The sequence below is a fragment of the Periophthalmus magnuspinnatus genome, chromosome 7 (genome assembly GCF_009829125.3).
Source record: "Periophthalmus magnuspinnatus isolate fPerMag1 chromosome 7, fPerMag1.2.pri, whole genome shotgun sequence".
In the NCBI taxonomy this organism is placed as follows: Eukaryota; Metazoa; Chordata; class Actinopteri; order Gobiiformes; family Gobiidae; genus Periophthalmus; species Periophthalmus magnuspinnatus.
In genome coordinates, this window is record NC_047132.1 from 25,243,911 (window position 1) to 25,260,478 (window position 16,568).

The 16,568-nt window shown below is 40.4% G+C and overlaps 1 protein-coding gene across 3 annotated transcripts in view; it reads left to right on the plus strand.

Moving 5' to 3' along the window:
• The window catches only part of nav1a (neuron navigator 1a), a 28,992-nt gene extending 12,639 nt beyond the window's left edge, over window positions 1-16,353 (plus strand). For 2 of the 3 annotated variants that reach the window (XM_055223126.1, XM_033969293.2), the window contains exons 3-26: window positions 1,567-1,870; window positions 4,735-5,521; window positions 5,626-6,120; window positions 6,542-6,583; window positions 6,827-6,975; window positions 7,328-7,507; window positions 7,587-7,666; window positions 8,258-8,335; window positions 9,574-9,657; window positions 10,570-10,678; window positions 10,767-10,888; window positions 11,302-11,486; window positions 11,581-11,752; window positions 11,841-12,027; window positions 12,101-12,189; window positions 12,272-12,367; window positions 12,439-12,610; window positions 12,896-13,161; window positions 13,249-13,397; window positions 13,475-13,546; window positions 13,627-13,832; window positions 13,929-14,047; window positions 14,121-14,309; window positions 14,455-16,353. In XM_055223126.1, the coding sequence (XP_055079101.1) occupies window positions 1,567-1,870; window positions 4,735-5,521; window positions 5,626-6,120; window positions 6,542-6,583; window positions 6,827-6,975; window positions 7,328-7,507; window positions 7,587-7,666; window positions 8,258-8,335; window positions 9,574-9,657; window positions 10,570-10,678; window positions 10,767-10,888; window positions 11,302-11,486; window positions 11,581-11,752; window positions 11,841-12,027; window positions 12,101-12,189; window positions 12,272-12,367; window positions 12,439-12,610; window positions 12,896-13,161; window positions 13,249-13,397; window positions 13,475-13,546; window positions 13,627-13,832; window positions 13,929-14,047; window positions 14,121-14,309; window positions 14,455-14,550 (4,428 nt within the window). In that variant the 3' untranslated portion in view covers window positions 14,551-16,353. The remainder of the gene's footprint in view (window positions 1-1,566; window positions 1,871-4,734; window positions 5,522-5,625; window positions 6,121-6,541; window positions 6,584-6,826; window positions 6,976-7,327; window positions 7,508-7,586; window positions 7,667-8,257; window positions 8,336-9,573; window positions 9,658-10,569; window positions 10,679-10,766; window positions 10,889-11,301; window positions 11,487-11,580; window positions 11,753-11,840; window positions 12,028-12,100; window positions 12,190-12,271; window positions 12,368-12,438; window positions 12,611-12,895; window positions 13,162-13,248; window positions 13,398-13,474; window positions 13,547-13,626; window positions 13,833-13,928; window positions 14,048-14,120; window positions 14,310-14,454) is intronic. The other variant, XM_055223127.1, reaches the window with a different exon arrangement.
• The last annotated feature ends 215 nt before the right edge of the window (window positions 16,354-16,568 follow it).

Sequence of the window (16,568 nt, forward strand, 5' to 3'; positions counted from 1 at the left end):
AAGCATGTTAAAGTGGCCTAATGTTTAAAAATTCTCCCTGGGGATTTGTAAATTGAATCAAATGTGTTTTTTTATTCAAATACTAACTAACCATACAGTAATATGACCATCTGTACACACAAGATCAGACATAAACAAATACACAAACAGGGGCCATCTGCGGCCCTCCTCTGAGGCCAGTGAGCCAGAAGAACCTGGACCCTCCCTCGACACCGGAGTGGGGTAGTCATGGCAACCAACACCCCCTGTAGCATCATCGCCCTGGCAACCTCCCATTACATCGTCATCATCATGCACCCCACATTGTCTACAAGTGTGCGAGCTTCCCCATTTTCCTGCTGTGCTGAGTGGGCGTGATTCACTCTGCAATTAGTAAAGCTACTTTTATTGTCTGATTCATTCTTAAAATAATCCAACAGGAAATATTCAGTATTCATCACACATACTATTACTTTCAAAGCAATAAAACCTACAGCATTATGTTATGTGAACATGGGCAATGTTATTTTATCTTGTTTTTCAATTATGCTACAATCTGTGTTGTTATCCTTGCTTTCCTGATCCCCTGATGTTTATCTCACCCGTGTTGTTTCATTAGGCAGGTGTGTGGGAGGAAATGACCATGTTTTATTAACAAGCCTGGATATACAGCTCTCATGGCCCTGACCAGCTCATGGGGTATATTGATTTTAATAAAAGAGGAATTCCCACAAGGGTCACTAGTTCCATTGTCCTAAGCTTGCACTAACAGGTTGCCAGATAGGTTGTGTTACTTCCAGCCCTTTGCGGGGGGTAAAGTAATCTCTCTGAACAGTACTCATATCCGCTGTTGTGCTGTAGATTCTGCTTTGTTGTTTAGTATTACATAAGTCTTTATTGTAGATATATCTAGATAGATATATGGAACATTTGTCCTCAGATTGATCATTTTAGAGACAACCTTTGCTGATGGTAAAGATTTAATGAGTTCACAGACTGTCAGAAATTGTTTTTGATCTAGTTTTGAAGAGGTATTTTTGAACATGCACACTGTTCATCACATCATCTCCAGCTGTGGGCCTGGTTTTGTCTTTGAAGTGTTCAAACTGAGCACACAATAGGATTTAGTCTGTGGAGATGAGACTGCATTGAGGAGACGGTTACTTAATTTTGAAGTAACTTGACACAACATACAAATATTTCCTTGTATTTGTGGGTTGTGCTCTAAGAGATATATCAAGCAATTTTATACTCATTTCCATCTTTAAATCTTCTGTAACATGATTCTTGTAATTGTTCAAGCATGTTTTTAAGTAATAGGTATATTAAGTTATAAAAAATAAGACAATACTAAGGTGGTGTATTAGGTGTATTTGTGCACCATTTGTGTAATGAAAAGTACAAAACAATTTCAATTTTATTGTTTTGAACCGCAGCAGCTCTTGGTATTGAAATGTATCCAAAAACAGAGGCTCATTAAACCTACTCCTAAGTTTTTGTTTGCAATTATGGTTTCCAATGGCTGACTGAAAATGAAAGGGCTTGCATCTTATTGTTGTCTACATGTGGCTTTGTATGTATTTACAGATGCGGACAGATGCCGAGAAGAGGTCCCTGGTGGAGAGTGGCCTTTCCTGGGACGCAGACGACTCTAAACCCAGTCGCAAAAGTTTGGGAAGCAGCATCTATGAGACCGGCAGCCTCAAGTCCGAATCAGCCCAGAAATGGAGGAAGTCAAAGGCACCGGGGGAGGGGCTAGAAGGAGGAAGAGGAGAGCTGAAGAAGCCACAGGCACTAGGCCAAGGAAACATGCTGAAGAAAGCAAGAAATCCACCTGTGGGAGTCACCTCTCCAATCACACACACAGCTCCAAGTGGACTCAAAGTACCAGGTAAATAATCCAAAAGAGGATTCTGAGTGAGTTATCAGATTAACAAGACAAACAATGTGCATTTGTAGACCAGTCCAATCAATAGAAGTGGTAGAGTTGTTGGTCAGTGCCTTTAAATGTGCATTAAGTAACTTTTGTGGTGGAGGAAACATCATCTTCTATTCTTATTGCTTTGCATGTCATTTTCCACAGTATACTTAGTTTTCTTCATGGATGATGCAAGCTGGTGATGCCACCAGGCCATGTTAGAGGTCTTATCTGTGCAGGGGTGACCCCTCTCACAGTAAGAATACATATATTTAAGGTATTTCTGTGCAAGAAAAGAAAACCTACAATGTGCATGGAGTAAATGCTGGAAAGGTTAGTTTAATGCCATACTGTGGAACAATATGAAAAACTATGTCATTTCCATGGAGACAAGCAGGTGGCAGACCCTCCACCAGAAAGAGTTACATAGTACACCTTTAAGTTAAAAGGTTCCAGATACTCCCTCCCACCTTTTTGATGAATTGGTGGTGAATCTATCTTGACTTAAGTAAATGAATATCAAGTACTCCGTCTAAGGCTCCCCTGTTGCACACTATTACTAATAAATAAGCAGAAGAAAGATTAATTGACATGAGATATATAAATCTCATATAATTTATTCAATATAAATGTAAATTATTATTCATCCAGGTCGAGCTTATTTACATTTAACCTGAGTTGCCCGTGTCGACACAGTTGCATTTCTTTGGCTCGTCTAAGGCTGATTCTTTGGCCCTTACAGACTCACTCATTCATCCACAGCTGCAGCCTCCAGCCTTTACAAAGTGGTGCCATGTATCAAACGCCCATCACCACCCACTGTGTCTCCAGCCAGCTCCCCACAGTCACCCCAGCACCAGTAGACACACACTGACCAGCACTGTTTTATTTCCTATTGGGCAGGACTATTCAGCTTTATTTTAGATACAATTTATAGCACCCAAATAAAGGCTTTATACCCAAAACAACTGGAGCAAAGACACTGCCTATTTGTATGGGCAGACCAACTCCACTCTGTGCCAGTTTTTAGAGTAGCACACTTAACACTGCCTCCCACTCACACATAAAGAGCATAATGGAGAGGATTGTGCAGCTGGTGATAAAACACACCATCTGTGAGGTGTAGATTTGAACACACATTATACAAGTACAAACAATCAAAAGTACAGCATATCACTTATAGGACTTTGTTTGCCAGGATATTTAGCTGGGGGCTGTGTAAACGTCTCTTTAATCACATGATAGTATAGTGTTTAGATAACTATTTAAATATCATACAGAAAGATTAAACCGTCCCTGTGTAAATTTGCTTGCATTATGTGATTATGTCAACAGTACCAGGATTGTATATAAAAATCTTGTGGAATTGCAAAGAAATGACCACTAAATTAATATTTTAAATTAACTAGGCTTACAGCCCTGTTAAGTTCAGTATTTATTCCATATCATAACACATATCATGAGATTAATGAGGGATTCAGAAGTTCAGAAACAGATTATCACTTTGAAGATGAAAGAGGAAGCAGTTCAGACAATTTATTTTTAGCTTTCTTGTAAGCCTGTGCAAATTTGTCTGTCTGACAAAGTTAAAACTAGACTTAAAAATCATGCAGGTCTTTTGTGTTGGGTAGACTGTAGTTTATTAGAGTTATATTAGAGCCAGGATCTATGTCTGCATCTAATACCATTATAAGTCATTCTGAGGGTGTTAGCTGACTGGAGATGAGCTAAGAATAGCAGATGACAATATACAGACACTCACCGGGGGGATAGATTTCTGTGTCTGCCTCTGTCTTTGTGATTTTTCTTTAAAACTGAATCCACTCAGACACGCTGTCCTTTTCAGTAATACATGATTTACACTGTCTGCTATACACGCCACACTGTCAACTCATGAGCTATAATTTTTCTAAATAAGGTTACATTTGTGTCAAACTTAATATATTCAGCAGTGTGGGTCAGTGTAGGTCTGTTCCTCTGGCTTGATGATCTTGGGCTCTGTAACACTGCGGTTACTCAATGAATGGTTTTATGATTTGACATGTAAACTAAATTTCTTATTTCTAAAAAGAGGTTAATTTTAATGTGCAAGTGTGCATAAAGTGTCACATTCCAATGTAATCCAATGAGGACCTGTGTGTGTGGCATGTAACGTATGTCAGCCCGTATGTATGTTTTACGGGTTTATAAATACTCCTAAGTGAGTCCATATGCCCCAAAGCAGCACACTGGTGGGTCTAGTTCAACTGCAGTTTTTAAACTTTTAATGTCATGTATATAAACTGTCTAACAACCCCCTTACGTGCGTATTAAGAGTGGGGCCAGTCCAGATTTGCTAAAGTGGGAGGTACAATTTGTCTAATAAACAGTTTTTTCCCTATTAACATCCAAACAATGTGATTAATGTACAGATGTGGCTTAAATCACACTATATTCATTTCCCTTCTCCTCCACCAAGTGATAGCTGTGTACTTCCAGACATGCTTGGTAACGATGAACACCACTTTTCCATAACCACAAATGGCAACTCCAAACATGCTTTAGGTTTAAGACATACACAGCCTGGAAAAACTGGAGAAAACATCTGGACGGAAAAGAAGAGTAACTATGATAAGGGCATCTAAAGGTTTAGTCTGTCCAAGCAGATAGGGATGTGTATGTCTCAACACAGCGTCAGAGCCTTGGTGTCCAGATAAGATATCATGTGCTAATACTCCCCGCTTTGTCCGAATCATCAGAAGCTCTCCACCTGGGCCATTTAGGCCATTTGCAGCAGTACTAATTGGATGCTGGTTTGCTTTTGTTAATTCTGTTTTTTCCTGAATCATCTTTTGTAGGTGTGGTGAAACCTGATGGAAAACCTATGGAGAAATCTCGCCTTGCAGTGAAGTCTTCAGGTTTGCAGCGTTCCTCATCTGACGCTGGTAAAGAGAAGAATGGCTCTGTTGCAAGTGAGCCACGTAAACCTCCATCTGGCCTGGTCCGACCCTCGACTGGTGGAAACTTTGGCTTCAAGAAACCGCCCACAGCTACCACTAATGGGACAAATAATAACAGTATACCCACAGGGATGAGTACGGCTAGTACCATACCGAGTGGCTCTGCGACAGTCGGGAAAAGCGCCAAAACAACAGGAATCCCAGTCAAACCTGCTGGTAGTGGAGGAGGAGGACGCAAGACCAGTCTAGATGTGTCAAACAGCGATCAGAGTGGATTCCTGTCCCCTAACGCGAGGACATCACTGCAGTATCGCTCTCTGCCACGTCCCGCCAAAACAAGCACTTTGACCCTTACCCGGCCCAGCTCTGCACGGCCTCTGAGTACCACAGTGGACACCAGCTCTGGCCTGGTCAAACCCTCCACCCCTCAGACATCTAGACTGAAAGAACCAGGAACAGGGCTGTGTAAACCAGGGAGTCGAGGCATCCCCAGTCCTGTCAATCAGACTGATAGAGAGAAGGAGAAGGAGAAGGAGAGAGCTAAAGCTAAAGCGGTGGTGTCAGACTCAGAGTGTGGGTCACTAAAGAGCAGTCCTGCTTTGACCTCATGTGAAACCGGGTCAAAACTACAGGGACTGAGACCTCCGAACAAGAGCACAGACATGTCCTCGCCCAGCACACAAAGGTATATAAATTATTCAACCATGCACATGCTTGTCTCTCTCTCTCAGTCTCTCTGTCTCTCTCTCTCTTCCTTTGTTTTGCCTAATCTTTCATTCTTGTGTTTAGGCTATCTGGGATACGCAGTCTCACAAAACCATCCATGGTCCATCATGACAAAGAGAATATCAGCCTTGACATTGGCGTCCAGGACTCACTTCCCCCTAAAATCCCCCCTTACTCAAAAATCCAGGACTTGGCTAGCTCCTCCAGCTCCTGTCTGTCCCCCAGCCCGGCCCCTTTACTAAATGTTAACTCTTCATCGTGTTTCTCAAGCTCGGGGACAGGCTTAGGCCCTCGGCAGGTGTCCTCCCTCGGGGTTGGGGAGAGTGAAGGCAGCACCTCTCCTCTACTCTACCCGCGGCTGACTGGACTACACCGAAGTCTGGAGTCACTGCCTCTTCAGATGAGCCTGGCCCCAGAGCCCCAGAGGGAGAGAGAGAGGGAGGCTTTGGTGAGAGGTTACACCACTTTGGAATCTCGAGACAGGGACAGAAAAGACGATAGAGCCCCTCCTGCGGGCTGGAGCTCTGCAAGCAAAACATCCAAGACTGTTACTGAAAGGTGGGAATACTTCAAACAGTTTATCATATCCATTTCCTAATATTACCCTCTATCTCCACCTACTGGCAAAATGAAAAACATCAACAAGCTATGATGTACTGTACAGAAAATGACAAAAAGATCAATTCACGTGAAAGTCTTTTTTTGAGTAGATTTGAAGGTCAGTAATATTGTACAAATATTATATGTAGTTTCCATTGTCAATAAACGATGATTTATTGCCACTTGTACAGCCCCACACATGCCCAGCTCTTTGGCTTTGTTAAACACTTATTACTACTGGCCTATTATCAAAGAGTGAAGTCATAATTATAGGCTGACAGAGGCAATCTGCCACTCTCACTGTGCTTCCTTTGTATCCTGAAAGTTTAATTAGTGCCTGTATCACCACTTAAATAATAACATTGTTTAATCTCAACAGCCCACAGAGAGACAGAAACACTCTCCCTAAAAAAGGTTTAAGGTAAGTGAACACATTTTAACACACTCACATTATTTATAGTTTGAGCCGTCTGTGCTATTGTGTTGATGTTTTTGCTACTATTTATCGCTCTGCATTATTTTAGAATTAAATGCTATGCTGATTTTTATTTATATCTTTTTTATTTTGTATATTTCTGTTTACATTGTTAAATCATAGTCTGGATCTGGATGAATGAATGCATATTAATTGAATTGTGATCCTTTTTTTCCTTTTTTATTCCAGTTTTGGAGGTGCCCCACCAGCTGAGGCTGAAGTAAAAGAGAAAGGAGAGAGGAGACATTCCCATAGCATCCTTAGTATGACCGATTCTCTCACTCTCCCTTTGTTGTCTTCACCCACATCTCTGCCTCGGACTTCAAAGACTAATATGGGTATGTATTTTTAAAGGATGCTTGTGAATAGGGCTGCACAACTTTGAGGAAAAAAATGCTTTTTTGTTTAAATATTATTCTTTTCAGAGTGGATTAATAAACTAATACAAGAATCCTATGAATTTCAGATTATGTTTGTAGAAACTCCAGTTACACAAAGATTTTTCTATAAAGTGACAGGATATTTTGTCCTTTAGAGAGGACATTTTATTATCTGTATAACTGCAGCCTTGTGCCAACCCAAATTGCAATTTCAGTTTGATTGCAATGTACTGTGTGGCCTGAAATGTCTAAGCTGTTGCTATAACTGTATTTACCCAGTACAAAAAAATCTTTAATCTGTTTTTTCCAGTCCCGAGTCCTGTTGGTGGCCCTCCCAGGATGACCCGCTCCAACAGTATCCCGACGCCTGACCCCTCCCTGGAGCTGTACACTCCGTCTCCTCTGGGCAGCACTCTTTCTCTGGCTGAACGTCCTCGCAGTATGGGGATGGTCCGATCAGGCTCCTTTAGAGACAAAGACCTCGATGAGGGTGAGCCTCTGTCGCCCATTTAGTTAAATTTATCAAGTTTCTATTTCTTGTCTCTAATAAATTGTGTTGTGTTTTGTAGTTCACGGCTCTGTACTGTCCTTGGCCTCTAATGCCTCGTCGACTTACTCCTCGGTGAGTGCCAGCCCCATGCAGATTCAGGTAGCTACTGTTCAGTTCATCGAATGCCTTGGTGTGTTTTTTGTGAATGCGTGTTTGCAAGTGATTATGAAAGCCTCCCTTGGTTTGCTGTGCCCATTGTAGAGCTTGAAATCCTCTTCCTCCTTCTGTTTTCTTGACTTGTGTCCTCTTTTAACAACTCAACCTCTTATTCCCGTTTGCTTCCTAAGGCTGAGGAAAAGATCCAGGGAGAGGTAAGTGTGTTCTTGCCTGCACTTTTTCTAGTCTTTAGTCTTTACCTTCATCTCTCACTCCATGTCTGTGGTTTGTGATATGTTTTGACTAATGCTCTCACTATTCACCAAACAAGACACTAAAGTTTTCAGTATCAGACATTATTTTACTACTGTGGTTAGGGACCAGATTAGTTATGGTTTATTCCTGGATTAGTCATACTTTTGAGTGTAGAGTCCTGGATTAGTCCTGCTTTCATCCTGATTTAGTTTATATCTGATAGTCCCGGTTTAGTCCCTAATGCATTTGTAAGACACCATAGAAGTACCACGAATGGTATTAATTCATGTTAATCAGTTTCCAAAACAATGGCTCATATATAACTATTATTTTTTTCAGCAAATTCGAATGCTGAGGAGGGAACTTGAATCTTCACAGGAGAAAGTGTCCAATCTGACCACACAGCTCACTGCAAACGTACGTATACTTTGTCCACTTCGTAAGAACCGACTTCAGTGTGTCCCTCCTGCATATCTGAGACATGTTCTTACAGGTTCTGTACAGACAACAACCCTCTTTGTTCAACTAGCCTGACAGTGATCCATCTCAGAAGTGTTTTCACCATCGTAGCAACAATATGTTTTACCCTGTGGGGGAATTTGAAATACTGCTCCCTCTAGTTTTACACCCCATTAGCTGTCACTCACACTGATGAACTGTCCACCTCAATATGACATGTAGCCTCAGGCTTCGGCAACTGATATTCATGTACACCCAACATGATAATTCAACTATAAAAGTCAGAGCTTTGGTGACAGCTGTGAAAAATTATAGGAGTTGTCAGTGGCAACTCTTGGTACACAGCATAACCCATAAAAGTGTCTAAGAAAGTTGTATTTTAATCAGACTAAGCACACCAATTAGGCCTGCAGTAAGACCTCCTAAACCATCTTTAATTTGCATTGAAGTTTTTAGTTGTATATGCTGTATATGCTTAAAATTGTATAGTCTTGGGTGTTTTTGTTCCTTTCCCATATTTTAAAATGTTCTGAATACCTGGTGATTATGGGTCTGTCTCAGCACATTTTCTGAGACTGCATCAGTATAGCCTCAATATAAATCTCACCTCTGTCTGAACCTTCCTCTCACCACTCCAGCATACCCACACACAGATGCCTCGCCCAGGCTTTCCGCTCTTTTCGCCTGTTTCTGGCCCTTGGACCACCATGGGCATAATACATGGCTTTATAAAAGAACCCTTCTGCATGTGTGTCCTTGTCCCTATGAGATTTCTTTGTTATTTGACCTGTATAGGTACCTAGGACCATGTCATTATTTTGCTCTGTTAACACTTAATGAAAGTGAAGTGATTATTATACTCAAGTGGGTGTGTGTGAGAAAAAGGAGGAAGGAGGAGATTTTTCACCTTCTTTTGAGCTTTTACACAACATCAGCTGGTTCCATCCAGTTTCGATGGACTTTATGGTGACAATAACTGATCATTTAAAGCTATTTCCTTAGAGCTTTATGATGACAAATATCTAAACATCAGCATAATCTCAACAACTGTGTAATGTTATGAACTCTTAGTATAGTGCCTATCCTAGATCATTTTGGACACACAGTTTTCTTATATACTTGATAATAAAAAAGGCAATATGCCATTGTGGTTAAATATACATACAGTATATACATTTTCTGCTGTCTCTAAACAGGCAAACCTTGTGGCAGCGTTTGAACAGAGTTTAGCCTTGATGACGTCCCGGCTGCAGTCCCTGTCGTTGAGCCACGAGCAGAAGGTAACTATCCAGCCCCACCCTGTATGTCCACACGTTTAAACAAAAACACACACGACTGTGCATTCCTGTCACATTCCTGCACTGTGCTCATCCAGAATCTTTCACTGCATGTAATAGCACCACATATAAGTAGTACTACTGCTAGCCAACGGACAGTACTGTTCTGTTGTGTTAAGTGAGAGTTAGCAATAATTAAAGAACTGAATGTGCAAACATGGAGTAATCTTTAGTAATAAAGGCTTGATGTCTAATTAGAAAAACAAGCATGTGTCCCAGGACTACTATCCATCTAAATGCGATAAGAGAAAGGTGTTTGTGGATATCTGCTCAATTTAAGCAGAATTTTTTTTCTCCAGCTTTAAAATGTTCTAGTATCTAATTGATTGCATCCTGCTACTATAGTGTACAGAGGTCAGAAGACCATTGAAACAAAGTATGACCTAACAGCTGAGTATAAAGCCGAACTGGAGAGTAAATAGTTTGCACGTGCTCTCATACAAACCATCACATTCCTGCATTCTTGTCCCTTTGTATCTGTGTGCTTTGAGTGAACTGATGATTGCCCGGAGCAGAGATAGCTGTGTGCGAGGGTTTATGAGGAGTCTCCCTGGTTTGTTCATGGCCTGGTGCTCCCACTGAAAGGCCACTGTCTGGACCACTGCAGAAACGTTCTTTGCTGTTAGTGCCAGGGCAATGACCGGAACAACCGTGCCACCAGAACAGCGTCTTTAACCTTGTGGAGATGCACCGGTCAATGCCATTTAAACCACAATGAGCAATTATACAACAACAATACAAGATATACAGAAGCTTTGTTATTCTAGTCTAACTGTTCACATGGTCGGACAATTTGCATCATTCTACATTACAGATAGCTTAAGTGGTATATTCTGTTGTTTTCATTTTGAGCAGGACACAGAGTTAATGGAGTTAAGAGAAACGATCGAGTCTCTAAAGGCCAAGAACGATGAAGCTCAGGCTGTGATCCAAGGTGCCTTAAACAACCCGGACAACATGAAAGGTTGGAAACAATTATGGAGTAAATATTTTTTTTCTTCTCAATGTACATATATTTTTGCTATAATAAGTTATTCTTCTTTTTTCCAAAGATTTACGTATTAGACGTCAGAATTCATGTGAAAGCATCTCCAGCCTCAACAGTCTGACCAGTATGTCCAGTCTAGGCAGTCTCAAAGACCAAGATGCAAAAAAGAAGAAGAAAAAGAGCTGGGTAAGTTGAAACTAGATGCATTTGTTGACAATCAGGTAACAAATTGTGACCAGTTTCTTAAATTTGGGTCAGTAATGCTTTTTCACACAAGAAGTCCCACACTACTACTGACTACTTAACCTGTAATAATTACTAATAGTAATGTATAAGCTGTTGTTATAGTAGTTTAATCAGTAATTTTATTGTGCTCAATGGTAATAGATTTCATGTAGCTATGTCTGCCGATATGAACTTGCTAATTGGTAATTGCTTGATCGTTCATATATAATGTACATATAATACTAACACAATAACAAAAGCACTATTTTAAAGAACTTTCACAATTAATTCACAAAAATAACCATTAGCATATGTCTTTAAACTTAATGAACCCACACACTGACATAATTAGATTGCATTATGTTTCTCTTTAGCTAAGGAGCTCCTTCAACAAGGCTTTCAGCATAAAGAAAGGAACCAAAACCTACTCTGACATTGAAGAAATCGTCACCCCAGACTCCTCTGCTCCTAATTCTCCAAAGATGCTTCATGAGAGTATGGACGGGGGTGAAACTGCACCTTTATCTTTGACAACATCAGTCTCTACCACATCTTGTGTGTAAGTACAAAGAATTAAACAAGTAAAGACTACATAACTTTAGTCAACCTCAGCGATTTTTTGTAAACTGACTGGATATCGTATGACCTTTTAGGATTAATGAGGCAGCTGAGGAGGGAGAGGAGGAGGAGGAGGAGGAGAGGATGGTGTCTGATCTGCGCTCTGAACTTTGGGATAAAGAGAGAGAACTCACAGATATCAGACTGGAGGCCTTAAACTCCGCTCATCAACTCGAGCAACTCAGAGAGGCCATGAACAATATGCAGGTTTGTTTGGGCTCAATTTCTATTATCTCAATGAATTTCTGTTCTTAACCTTAACCCTACAATTGTAATAACTTCATGTCCATAACAGTCAACAGTAGAGAACCTCAAAGCAGAGAATGACCACCTGAAAACTGGAAGCATGCTGAGCCTTGCTGGTCCCACCTCCTCCACATCGCAACCCTCAGGTCTAGCATCTCTGCTCGGGACGTCCGGAAAACAACCAACAAGTCTCACAAAATCCTTCAGCCTCAGTTTGAATGATTGTAAAGATGCTGGTAAATATTTAACTTGTACGTTTTTGATCATTTCTCTTTCGTATCTGGCATGACTGTTTCCTCTTTCTTACAGATGTGTCAAATAACGTTGTGGCGAACAATGCATTACACAAAGATGATGTTTGTGCACATGTTCTAGTCCGCATTTGTGACCAACTTGAGGTAGATTTAAAATATGTTACAATAAATAATACATTGAGTGAAAGCTGTAGTATCAGTCATTCACCATATTTGTTTTTTTTAGGATGGAAAGCAGCAATTGTTCTTCCTAGGCTCAGTTCTGGTCAATGGAAGAACTGACTGGGCGTGTCTAGACTCCATGATCACTAAAACTTTTAAAGTAAGTGACCAGTCAGTCTAATCTGTTTTATTTCATTCATTTCACTTGCTAACTGGTGTGTGCCTTTTTAGGACTACCTTGCTCAAGTGGATCCCACATCCAGCTTGGGTCTCTCATCTGATTCACTGCTTATTTATCAGCTGACCCAGGGAGTGCAGAGAGTGATGGGAGGAGACAGACCCCAGATACTGCCTTATCGTTGTCTTGGCAGTGGTCAAGCCCAAATCCTGGTCACTCTGAAAGGTTGGTGATTGCCCCTTTAGTTGAAATGAGTTTTAATTACCTTTAACTCTTTCTCAAACCAGGTCCATAACAGATCCAGTATGATAATTAAATACATGCAACTTTTCTCCAAATAAGAGTACTACAGTCTTATAAATATGATATGTTTTGTCCACCAACATTAAATCCATTTCTCCAAAGTGCTTACTTAAACTTTAGGTGTCAGATATTTTAGTGTTTTGCGACCCCTGATAGGAGAATTCCTGTGTGCCCTGCTGTAAAGGTATGTTTTCTGTCTCTCCTCAGGCCTTCGAGAGAAATGTGTGGACGCTTTGGTGTTTGAGACTCTGGTTCCAAAGCCCATGATGCTGCACTACATCAGCTTGTTACTGAAGCACCGGCGCCTGGTCTTGTCTGGGCCCAGCGGCACAGGGAAGACCTACTTGGCCCAGCGCTTGTGCCATTACCTCCAGCAGCGCAGCCTGTGTGGTCCACTTGAAGCTGAACAAGAGTCCTGTTTCCCAGGACGCACCTCTGCTGTCACGTTCAATATGCACCAACAATCACCAAAGGTACAACTCCTTACTGACATCACCGCTACGACTTACACTGCCCACGTGTAAAAACTTACAGATTGAATGTGTGTTTTTATTTGGCAGGATCTGCAGCTGTATCTGTCAAATTTAGCAAATCAGATCGACAGAGAGAGTGGAGAGCTGCCTTTGGTTATAATCATAGATGACATTAGTGATGCTTCAGCCATCACAGAGCTTGTAAATGGAGCACTGACCTGCAAATATCACAAATGGTATGGTAACTTGTATTTTTTCTTGCATTTCATGATCACATTTTTGGAAATCCTAACCACTATTTTGCTTTAAATAGTCCTTACATTATTGGGACAACAAATCAGCCTGTGAAAATGAACTCCAACCACGGCTTGCATCTCAGCTTCAGGTAACAACAGTGAAACACTCACACTCTTCAGATATGTTTTACTTAAAATAACACAAGTCTTTACATTTTTTATTGAACAGGATGATTACATTCTCCAACAATGTGGAGCCAGCCAATGGTTTCCTTGTACGATACTTGCATCGTAAAGCTGTGGAAACATACCAGCAGAGGGAGCTAGATGCCACACAACACCAGGCTTTGATGCATGTATTAGACTGGGTCTCTCAGCTCTGGTACCACCTGCACACTTTCCTGGAAAAACATAGCACTTCAGACTTCCTTATCGGTAGGACACAAAAGACATTTTAGACAATTTAAAAACTGCACTACACTATTTTTTATTGTATAGATTTGGGTTATAATTTGGAAAACTATCTTCCAGGTCCTTGCTTCTTCCTGTCATGCCCAGTTTCAGTATCAGAGTTTAGGCAGTGGTTTATTGATCTATGGAACCACTCAATCATTCCATACCTACAAGAGGGAGCAAAAGATGGCATCAAGGTAAGTGAAGCAGGATTATTATTAGTAGTATTATGTACTGATTTAGTGAAATAACTATATGGTTATTTGTTAGGTACATGGGCAGAAAGCAGTTTGGGAAGACCCAGTGGATTGGGTACGAGGCACCCTGCCCTGGCCCAATGCTCAGCAAGACCAGTCCAAGCTCTTCCACCTACCTCCTCCCAGCGTCAGTCTGTCCAGTGAAGACAAGAAACCTCTCAAAGACACTCCTCCCCCAAGTTCTCTGGAGGCAGACCCATTGGTGAGTCAACATATTTTACATATTAAGGCACACTATTTAGATCCATATTACTTTCTTTTACTAATTTCTTGTTATAGTAATAAATGGTTTAATATACCATGATTGTGTTCTATCATTATATTTATATTGTTTCTCTGTTAACTAGATGGCCATGCTTCTTAAGCTTCAAGAATCTGCCAACTACATTGAGTCTCCAGAACGGGAAGGTAGTTTGGATCCCACTCTTCAAGCCACACTCTGAGGATAGTCCACCTGTGGCACTATGTACTGGGCCTTCTACTGGCAAACAGGAATGGGATGGTTGGAGCTGCTATCTTTGAAAAGACATTAAAACTGCTCTTGATGGAAACTGTGATTTTATAGGCAAGAAAAGACATTGACTTGTCAGTTCTCATTATTGACTTTATGGTGCATGGTAACCAGAGAAAGTATTATGCAAAATCTTTCCAAGAATCTTCCCCTTTGTAATTACTGCCAGAATTCTTTCAATAATTAATGGTGCTTTCTGAATCAATGGCTTTGTTTTACTAAAAAAGTCTCCCTAAATATAAGCCCGTCACTCCAGCTTAAATAGCTAAAAATGCACTTTATTTTGTACTTCGGAACTGCAGCTGGGTTAGTGACATTAGAAAGCATGGGAAAATATAAATGCAGGTTGATTTTCCACTAGGGGGCAGCACTCACCTAACAACAACAACAACAAAAAATAAAATGATCTGTTTATGTTTTTGGCTAGTGCAGTTGAAAAATGTGAATAATAAAGACATGCATGGATATCTACAATATGATGTGATCTGGACAAAAAAGGTTTAAAGTGTAGACATTTTGACAGAACACACCAAATATGTCTTAAAGCTGAATGTTAAAACATGAAAAAATGGTCTGTCAAAACAGCCTTTTCTGTTTTTGCTTGCAAATTTAGATAACAGTTTAACAGTTTCATATACACAATCAAAACATGATTTTATAGAATTTTATACTGAGTCAAAGAACTGTCATCTGTGTCACTTGCAACGGTGCTGTTATAAAAAATGACTTAAAATAACACACTAGAAACTGGTATCATGATATTTACACGCTGTTAATCAAAGTGTTGTCACTCTTCCTCTTCCCTTTTCTGCACATTATTTTGCACATGCAGTTATGTCTGTCAATACAGTGAGTTTAGTTCTGCTAACTGCTCTGCTGAGCATTAATGACAGTGTTGGAAACAAACTGAATGCTTAAACTGTTAAAAGTATTGACCCTTTGGTTCTACAGTACCTCACTAGAATGCGTTTGATTTACCTCTGTTTTTAAAGCAGAGATGTGATGCCTCTGTCTTCTGTTTGTGCCTGAAACACAGATCAACCTAATGCTTTTATGAAGTTATTGACCACAATGAGGCCTCGCTAGAGAGTGGTATTTATCATAGGAGGTGACACCACTTCCTCTAGCATTTTACTTGTCACCTTACTGAAATGATTGATTTTTGTTTTTCTTGGCTGCAGTGATAGGCATTTTGTTAACAAAATTAGTGAGGTGTGATATGGTTTTGGTTATTTTTGAGCCACAAAATAACTGTGAGTGACAAAGAATAGAGGGTTTGCTTGAGCGCTGAAAGAGGAGAATGGGAGATGTAATTCTAGCGCATGTGCCCCTAAAATAATCCCAAAGTATCCTTTTATTGGACCTATACCATAGTTAATTTATGTCAGAAGGGAGGGGGGATTTTTAATAACTGGATATCTTTTATTTGTTCAGTTTTCTTATGCAAATATTTGTATATGTTCTTTTCTCTTTTGTACATGCATTACTCCTGTATATCATTGTAAATAGTTTGTGCATCTGCGACAACAATCATTCAAATGTGTCGAGAGCTAAATTATGGCCTGACCCTTGTTTGTAAATTGGTTGTATAGTCCTCCTCTTATACAAAGGGGAAGAAGCACTTGGTTTAATGGGGTCTGGTATGAGTTGTATGGCATGTCTCTATAACCTCATCAAACTCATATGTCTAACATGAAGCATTGATCACAATAAAGTCATGCCATTCTTCAAGTCATTCACGTGTGCTGTCTGGTTATTAGGTGATGCCCTCTGGAGGGCGCTATTGTGTGTGACTTAAATCGTTTTTAGAGGCCATACAAAAAGCGTAAATTGAGGTGGGCCTTATTAAGGATTGTAAATGAACATGGGCCCATATATTAATAGGTTTTATAGTCTATTATACCATAGCCAGAAGATTATGGTTTACAGGCACGATCCAGATTAAGATGA